This window comes from Mytilus californianus, unplaced genomic scaffold (assembly GCF_021869535.1).
Source record: "Mytilus californianus isolate M0D057914Y unplaced genomic scaffold, xbMytCali1.0.p SCAF_7, whole genome shotgun sequence".
NCBI lineage: Eukaryota > Metazoa > Mollusca > Bivalvia > Mytilida > Mytilidae > Mytilus > Mytilus californianus.
The window spans coordinates 58,683,628-58,693,299 of NW_026262723.1; the positions used below are offsets into that span (position 1 = coordinate 58,683,628).

Consider the following 9,672-nt stretch of genomic DNA (forward strand, 5'->3'; position numbering starts at 1 on the left):
TAGAATTCAAAATTGATTCTATAAGTCAGAAGAGCATTAGTTAAGGAACAAAATAAGCTAAAAATATTGATAGGTTATGGAGCTCCTTTTCGAGATATTTAATTTTTTAAAAATGGCGGGAAAAGGCTGACTCTGTTTTTTACCTTATATTTGCATTGGTATTATTTGGGTCTCAAATCGAAAGAAAAGAAATCTAGAATCTGCTTAAATTTTGGTAAATGACCTTTTATGAGCTATTGATGTCTTATATGAAAAGAAAAATGGGTGTTATGGGGCAAAATATTTTACCCTGTATCATAGGAAAAAAACCAAGGAGTCTGAACATTTGACAAAAATTCCTAAACCTCACCTAAGTACATCCTTAAACATTGTTTGTACATTCCTGTATGTACCCTTTGTTATTCCACTGATCAAGATTAGAAAGGGGAGGATTGTGATCCATAAAAAAAACAGCTTCCATTCTGCCACGTTACTATACCTGTCGCAATGCAGGAAATTCATCATAAGTCGTCTTTCATTATACCTTAATATCAAATTGTCATTTCTTCAATTTGGTTTTTATAGAAGATCATCAATTGTTACTGTTAAATTTATTCACAACTTTTTTGACAAAAGTCATGTGGTGTTAAAGACTGTATATTAACTCCAAATCTATTTTGTGTCTTTAGGTTCTTGTCTCATTCATATATACGAGTGTCTTCTTTTATTCTTATAAAATGTACATACATATTGTTCAGTATTCAAAAAATGTGAAAACACCTTATTCTCTAAAAGCTGCTTTTTAGTGTGATATAAATGATACACCAGTCCATTCACATAATCTATTATAATAATTACAATGCACCTCAAGAAATAACTAAATGAGGTGCCAAGCAGCTTTAATATTTCACCTACAATATTTAATTGAAAGCCTATTTGATTATTTTCAAATAACCCTAAATAAAAGGTACAAATGTATCATGAAAATGAAATGAGGAAGTAAATAATGAAAAAAAAGAGTTATATTGCAATTTTAACAAACCTCTCCTGTTAGTCTATCATCTTGATGTATAACAACATCATCTGTAGGATGGGCAAATACATGTATCTCTCCTTCATCATCCCTGTGTATATCAACATCATCAACACCAATCATAGGTAGCTCTTTTGTCACTTGTATTCTCTTCATGGCTTTCTGAAATAAACACAAACAATGTACTATAATTATGCCAACTCATATACATGTATATGTAAACATTGCTCTAAGATGTATCCATGTTGGAGGAACTAAGAATCTATTCTAATTGAAAACACTGTTGTCTGTTGTAGAGGAATCATTTCTAGATAAGTACTATATTTATTCATCATCTTTTGTAGGATGGGCAAATACATGTATCTCTCCTTCATCATCCGTGTGTATATCATCATCATCAACACCAATCATTGGTAGTGAGTTAAAGATATCCAATCTGATATGATATAAGTACATGTTTTGGCTTGTCATACTATGAATCAAAGATATTTGTCAGTGTTCTCCCCAGGCCGTTTTAGCGCTGCGGTATTCAGCACTATCGCAATTTTCCGCTGTTCTATTGAACTGAGCGCAGCGCTATCTAAATTAATCGCGTTGCTATATTTTTTTCGATTTTTTTTTTTTTTCAAATTTCCCGCTCATCTTTTACTTCAATCACTTGATCTTCTGGTTTACTATTTCTGAATGTGTTATTTGCGTTGTATAAAGTAACTTCTCGGGACCAGTTTAATAAATTTTATAAAATGGCGTCTTTGAAAATCAAAATAAACGAAGAAATCAACAGTATCATCCATTTTTTTAATAAAAAAGAATATAAAGAAGCAAATATGAATGGAATAAGATGAAGTAAAGTGACCGTATTTACCGACAACACTCACAAACTTGTTTTATGAACTTTGTTTAAATTTTAAACAACGATCAAATTTTCAACATGCAAGTCTTTGAAGTATTAATTATCACCTAATTGAACTAATAATTGTTGAATCAGCAATACTACAGTAATGCATTTTACCATTTGAAAACAATTAGGAGGCTATGATTAGAAAAACAAACCCCAAGCCAATACTAGACGAGAAATTCACTTGTCTCGATGTCCAGGTTGGCTGAAGCCATACGAATGTAAATGGTGATCAGAAAAATGAGAAATCATAAGTTTAGTAGTAGAGAAATCATAATGTTCCCAAATGTCAACTCCTGTCAAACATCGTAAGGTTCCAGTGGGTCCTACACACAGGCACTTGTTTTCTATCCATGGCAAGATCTACTGTTAAAAAACATACAAGACTAACAAAGGCCAGAGGCTCCTGACTTGGGACAGGCGCAAAAATACATTATTAATACCTGTCTTGATTTGGACATGCTGTAAATGAAAGATATCTTATTGAATAAAATATATATATACCTGTCTAGGCTTTGTCATAATGTGAATTAAAGATATCCAGTCTGATATAATACCTGCCTTGTTAGGAATTAAAAAATATCTAATCTTGTACAATATAGACACCAGTCTTGGCTTTGATATGATGTGAAATAATCATCTTATGTGATTCAATACTGTAAATTCTGAAATTATTGCGATTTTTGAGATATTGACAAAAATGCGAGATTAATTATTTTCATTAATAAAAACCTCCCAATAATTTCTGAACTTACAGTACCTGTCATGGTTTTGTCTTACCTGTCATGGTTTTGTCTTGTTGTGACTTGAAGATGTCATATCAGATACAATATATATACCTATCTTGGTTTTGTCATGCCATGAATATAAGACACCAAATCTGATACAAAACTTGTTTTGTAATGAATTTAAGATATCTAATGTGATATAATACCTGTCTTGGTTTTGTCATGTTGTGAATTAGAGATATCCTTTCTGATACACATTTACTGACGTCAACTTTCTTTGGTGTAACTCGCTGTGAAGAATTAATTGATGATTCCTCTGAAACTAAAATGAGAAATTTTAAAAACTTACACATTCCATCCTTTTTTTAGAATTTTTAAGGGTCTTTCTTTCCTTTTCTTAACTCAATTTCTACATATGATGTTAATTTCATTGTCGCTATTTCTTAATCTATTGATTCACTTTTACCATGTTTGATTGGAATGGACTTGCCAATCAAGCATTTCCTTCCTAAATTAACTTTTCCTGTAAAAATATGTTAGTTTGGTTGACCCTGTATAAGTTTGCCTATCAGTTCCAATGTTAATTTTAAATGAAATTTTTACCTTTCCTGGACCATCTTCTGAAGCAATTACAAATTCCTTTAAGACAAAATTGGCAATTTCATTGTATTTACATATTCAAAACATTTGAAGATATTTTTCTTATTACCTACAACCTGAATTTTTGTATAGTGGTGGGCTTGACTTTTTCAATGATAGGTTTATAACAAGATTTATTCTAGTGTTATATCTAATAAAAGATTTTTTACCTGCAGAATTCTCTATATTCTCAAATTGAATGGAATCAAATGGTTTTCTGGAACCTTCATTTGGAAATCTGAAAAAAATTAAAAATATGATTTATTATATCACTAAAAAGCATTTACATATATATTAATCTGTAATAAACCAAAGAAATTTTATAATATTTTTCAGATATCTGACAAACATTTTATATATCTCATGGATCATAAATGACATAATTTATACACTTTGTGATTCTTTTTCTTTAATCCAGCTATTAAAAAGGGTGATCTTATTATAATCTCATCATGTACATTTTTTTTTCTCTATAACATTAAATGGTACGATACAAATTTTACTGCATTCAATGCACATTTTGACAATTTAGTGATCAAGGCTAAAATATGTTAAACTCAAAAAACCTTCTACAAACATTCATTGATTATTTCTTGCTAGTCAGCAATTTTTTTTATATCATATTTTAAACTGAAATTATGAACAATTTTACCTGATCATGTCATACAGATCATCCCATTTATCTCCCTTTAATAGAGGGAAAGCTAAATCTCTTGGCATTGGTGTCACATCATGGGACACACGTCCAGCTTTCTTGGCTTGCTCAAATGTTAAACCTGGAATATATTTTATATGAATAGAAATATACATATATATGAAAAGAAGATTTTAAATATTATTTAAGAAGATATTTAACCTAGGATAGTATATGACGAGTACTAATATATGCATAAGTTTGGCAAGTAATTCATAAATGGCTATTAAAAGCTAACCAGTCTGACATGTTATATTTTCAATAAAACTGGTTTAAATCTGTCCTTTCTGTGCATCCTCTGCCCTACTAGTCCTGTCATAGGAATTTCAGTTTTCTAAAGAAATTCATACATTTCATATGCAAACTAATCATTTTCATAACTAATTAATAAAGCTTTTTAAAACCCAAAATACTACAAATCCTGCAAAAATATATATATTTGTTTGATTATTTCAATTTTTCGTCTACAAACATTATCAAGTTTGTCCCTTTTCATACAAGACACTGCACTAATGTACACTCATCTAAAAAGTGTGCCCCTCTGCCCTTTTTTTCATAGCTTGTAAACTGTAAACTTACCAACTTCATATAGTAAATCACTGGTACACATATTTTTTACCAGCATATTGGCACACAGCTTGACATTTTTGATGTAGGAGAACTTTCTGTTGAGATACATAGATAAGATGTAATTCATGTCTAAACACAATACTGTCCATCTTGTTGACATAGGGGCTGGTCCACTGTGATCTGAAAAAAAGACAATACAGGACAATGTGTTAATCTAAAACCAATCAGTCAGTCATAAGATAATTCGAAAAACATCTTACATTAATAGCACCAACTTTTAGTTTAAATTATCAGCCTTAAATATGCATAAAATATTTGCCACTGGACATTAATCAAATAACATAGCAATCAATCACGTAAACTACATAAAATAAATAATTCTTTGATATTACATATAAAGAATGTATTTTTAAAAAGTCTTTTTCACTTATTTTAAAATTTATTTTTTCTATTATAACATTCTTAATTCTATGTAAAATTTACAAAATTATCCATTTTTTAACGATTTCATGAGCACCTGCCACCATATACGCATATAGTATGCCAAACTTCAAGGCTCCAAATTGTATTATTTATTCAAATTTTTGAAATTCAATTATTCTCACAAGTTTTACAGTGTTTTTATATAAAAGCTATATAATTAAGTTTTAAAAGTTACCTTTGCTTCCAACAGATGCATATGCCTGCACAGAGCCTCTTGATGCATTGCATAAGAATGGAAACTGAAGCCATGTTGATGTTGACTTGAACTCTTTAAACAGGTTTGAAAATGAGATCCTCACAATGAGGTTGTCCTGTGTAGCAACATCAATGTGAACTACAAAATACTTGGTAGGAATCGGCTTGAACAAGAGGTAGAAATATCTACCTGTTAGTCCAAGAGATTGGGTCTGTGCCTTAGGAAGTTGAATATAGTTACCAGCAGGGATTGAACCAGTTATTCTATAAACTGTACATTTCAGGGTTTTATCCTAAAAAAAATGCGAAGTTGTCATTGAATTATCTTATTAAACATTTGGTAGTATTTCTCAAGCTTCAAGTAAATTTCATGAACAACGTGTATATTCAGACCTCAATAAAAAACCTCTTTGTCAGTGGTTGTCGTTTGTTGCTGTACATCATACTTGTTTTTCATTCATTATTTTGTACATAAATCAGGCCGTTAGTTTTTTCGTTTCAATTGTTTTACATTTGTCATTTCGGGGCCTTTTATAGTTGACAATGCAATATGGGTTTTACTCAATGTTGAAGGCCGTACGGTGACCTATATTTGTTAATTTCTGTGTCATTTGGTCTCTTGTGGAGAGTTGTCTCATTGGCAATCATACCACATCTTTTTATTTTTATATAAGTTGGCTGGTATTTTGGTTAATTACTAAATTTATTGTTTGAAAGCTTCAGGTCGCTGAAACATATTGCTCTTGATATACAAAGGTGGGAGATGACTATATGTTGGAAACTCAGACAGCTGATGTTGACTTTAAGTACAACACTGGCATAGCTGGAAGCTTATAGCTCTTGATATGTTTGTTATTTGCTAGAATTTCATGATATTTTTATCAAATGGCTGTCAATGCAATATTCTTTTGTCTTCCATAATATGAAAAAATTCTGTGAATTATGTTGACATCATGACCATACTTTGAACATCTCATTAGATACAATGTTTTGTTTTTGAAGTCTGCTGCAAAAATCACAAAACATAATGACATTATGTTTGTATTTTTTTCCCTTTCATTTAGACATCTGACATATGGTTAATGTATAACATGGTTTAGATGCCAGGAAAGCAAAAATAAATTTCTAGAAGAACCGATTTTTTATCAGTAGACATTACAGCAAAAGCCATTATGATTTAGTAAATTTACTGTTGATCGGTGTTTCAAACCACCTTTCGGAAACATGGAATCGTACAATTCAGAATTTGTTTAATTTCTTTTTTTCATGATTTTTTGAAGATATTGCCTATTAATCTTATGGTGCTTGATGATGTGATCCTGATGTCACCATATATCATAAGCATGATTAATAGTGACCAAGACAAATGATTTTTTTATGTTAAAACAGCTAATACATGTGCTTCTTAAAATCAAAAGTTTTTTTAAATAATATATTTTTATACATCTAACCCTTCTAAGATATACTGTACATAAATAAAATAAGCTGTGAAAATAATTACCATTACAGTTGAAACTTCTCCTTCTTTTGTTGACTTTTTCCATGATTGAAGATTGAAATGTTTGAACACATTCACATAGGGATGTTGCCACACTGAAAAATATAAAATTGAGGTAAATGGAGTTTTGCAGATCGTAACAAATAAGATAACATGTCAGCAAGCTAAAAAATGTGACAATTATGTTGACCTTTATTGTAATTACATACCAAATTGCAATATTTTCAGTGGCTATTTGTTGAGTCATTGATGACTAACATGGGTCACAATGGACTAATTTTCCTCCTTCGCATATGGTCTGTTTCCTTAATTAATCATTTTGACCTAGTTTGTTACAAAAAAAATTAGCTTTCGTGTATTTGGCCATAAACAATAATATTTTTTTGCAAAAAGTTACATCTAAGAGTTCTATATACAAGACAAATCAACACAAAATGGTATTCATCTTAAACATGTTAAATATTGTTAATTTTAGAACATCTACAAATACAATTGTTTGAAGGAATATTGTCATGTCTGTTTCTAAATTTAATTTTGAACTTCCATTACATATTTTGGTAAGTATATTGGTATTATAATCATTTATCATTTACATTCATTTCCCTTTTTAATAAATGAGCCTGTTCTGCCAATTATGAATATCAAAGAAAAATCATGCTACTTTTTTCTCTATCAATCAGTTTTGAAGGAGACATTGCAGAAAAGCACATCACTGAATATAAAATTATCGCATAAATATTAATACACAAAACTGCCCCTCATTTCTGGATGCGACACCACGACAATTGTTAGTTGATCAAAATCGCACGTGTTGGAATGACCCCTAATTTTTGATTAGGTTCATGTTGCTTATTTGATATTTAGTTTTTTGTGTTGCCCTAGTGTTTTGTGGAATTGTTTGTCTATTTTTACCATGGTGTGATTTTTCAAAAAACACCAAAATAAAATATTTTTTTTAAGAAGTCCAATTAGATTTCAGGATTTTGCATAAACAATAACAAAAGCTTTCTGTGAGCCTTAAGTAGATCCCAAGACATGCTAGATGCAAAGCTTGGGCCAAAACACTGAAAGGGTTGAAGGGCCATTTAATTTTCAAAAGGGTTCCTTGATAAATACTTTTAGAGACCTATAGCCTCTTACTTCATTTTCTTATTTCCAACTTAAACAAACATGATACAGCAGTGAATATATAATTACATCTGACACATTCATTTGGCTTTAGTGGTGGCATCACAAAAAGGCTAAATCTTTATGTTATATCACACTTTGGAGCCAGTCCCCTGTGGATGGACAGATCCATATTAATCACACAGGCATCAGGTCTGTTCGCAACCAAAATGTTAGACCCCTGGGTTTGTTCATACCTTACATGTGTGCACCCTATTTTTATTTGAATACAGTATACAGATTGACGTTTTTTTTATGTATGACAAAATATTTATATTTGCATGATTAAAACTTTGTGAATCTTTTAAATGAAATATTTTTTTGTATTTAGATGATTAATCATATGTTAATTATTTATGATTATTTGTATTTAGATGATTAAACATATGTTAATTATTTATGATTACTGTTTAATAATTGGTAATTATAAAGCTAATTTGGTATTATTGATATGTGTTCGATAGCCATTTGGTATCTTTTTCCATTCTTTAAAAAGTTTTAGATGAATGAACTTGGCCGTTGGTCATCATGAAAATATTCATTATTCATTTCATCAAAATAATAGACCTTATTGCTATTTGGAAATCTGCGCCGCTTGACCCGAGAATATGTGCCTCTTGAACTACTGACGTCATACAAAAATCACTTTTCTATTGTGGCGTCAGATATTTTCTTTTATGACGTCAAAATTTTACGGGAACCTTTGTGATGTCCATTAATGGCGGACAAATAGCGAAAAGTTGTATTCACAAAATACTAAAGGAAACCTGTTTAAATTTTTAGAATGTCACTTCATTTAAAACAATTAAAAAAAAATATTATTTTTAATAGCAATACGCTAACTAAAACATGATTAAGATTTAATCAATACATAACCTTGAGGCAAACATGATTTTGGTCAAACTGACCAGGGTTTCCATCACACACTTCATTTTTATCAAATGCTGAATTTTTACTAAAAATTTTAGTTTTACTCTCAAATGTAAGTCATAAACTAATACTTTATTAAGTGAACTAATATGTTAATTTAATGACTGATTCAAAAAGCTGATGACAAAAACGTGCAATGTAACTGAACATAAAAGGCGATACACTAGGCATGTAATTGTAAACAAGTTTTATCATGTTTTGAGAACTTGCAATATTTTGAAGATTTAGTGGTTTATCATCACTCAAATGAAATCGGTAGTATGAAATTAATTACAATGAGCCATTTCTGTGGTGAATTGGTTTTCTTTTCTGTTCCTCAAAATACAAGAGACTATTTTTTTATAGAGAGAGATGCTTTAGCCGGTCAAACTTTTGGTTTTACCGCCATGTTGTTTACATCCTTCAGCGCATCTGTTCTACGCATAACAACAAGTCTTCCGGTGACAGCTTAGAACCACAGATATCTAAAATATAACAAAGAACAAAAACGGTCTTTTTAGCACCGTTTTTTTTTCGAGGGTGAAAAAAATGCAGATTAATTGTCCATTTCCGACGATACTTCAAAAATTTCCTACACTTTAAGAAGTACCTATTATGTCTATTATATTGACTTCATCTGGTATTAGGGTAATCGCAATAATTATACTTATGTATAAAAAGAGATGAGGGTATGGATGGCGGGGTCCTTCATTTTATATGCTTTAGATTTTGAGGTAAGTTTTCTCTATTTTTTCCCTTTTTTGACCATTTTTGACCATTTTTCTCTATTCTTTTTTTACCACCCTTTATTTTTTATTTTTTACTTTATTGGCACATTTTCTATTATTTTATGATTAAAGTCGGCAAATCTGGGTTGTG

At 30.3% G+C, this 9,672-nt stretch overlaps 1 protein-coding gene across 1 annotated transcript in view; it reads right to left on the minus strand.

Annotated features, from left to right (window-relative positions):
• The window catches only part of LOC127710080 (WD repeat-containing protein 90-like), a 48,187-nt gene extending 38,962 nt beyond the window's left edge, over window positions 1-9,225 (minus strand). Inside the window, exons 1-8 of the mRNA XM_052215824.1 lie at window positions 9,089-9,225; window positions 6,721-6,812; window positions 5,200-5,512; window positions 4,551-4,721; window positions 3,930-4,053; window positions 3,448-3,515; window positions 2,845-2,960; window positions 1,022-1,174 (exon numbers count right to left, since the gene is read on the minus strand). Of these exons, the coding sequence (XP_052071784.1) occupies window positions 1,022-1,174; window positions 2,845-2,960; window positions 3,448-3,515; window positions 3,930-4,053; window positions 4,551-4,721; window positions 5,200-5,512; window positions 6,721-6,812; window positions 9,089-9,098 (1,047 nt within the window). The 5' untranslated portion in view covers window positions 9,099-9,225. The remainder of the gene's footprint in view (window positions 1-1,021; window positions 1,175-2,844; window positions 2,961-3,447; window positions 3,516-3,929; window positions 4,054-4,550; window positions 4,722-5,199; window positions 5,513-6,720; window positions 6,813-9,088) is intronic.
• Between the last annotated feature and the right edge of the window lie 447 nt (window positions 9,226-9,672).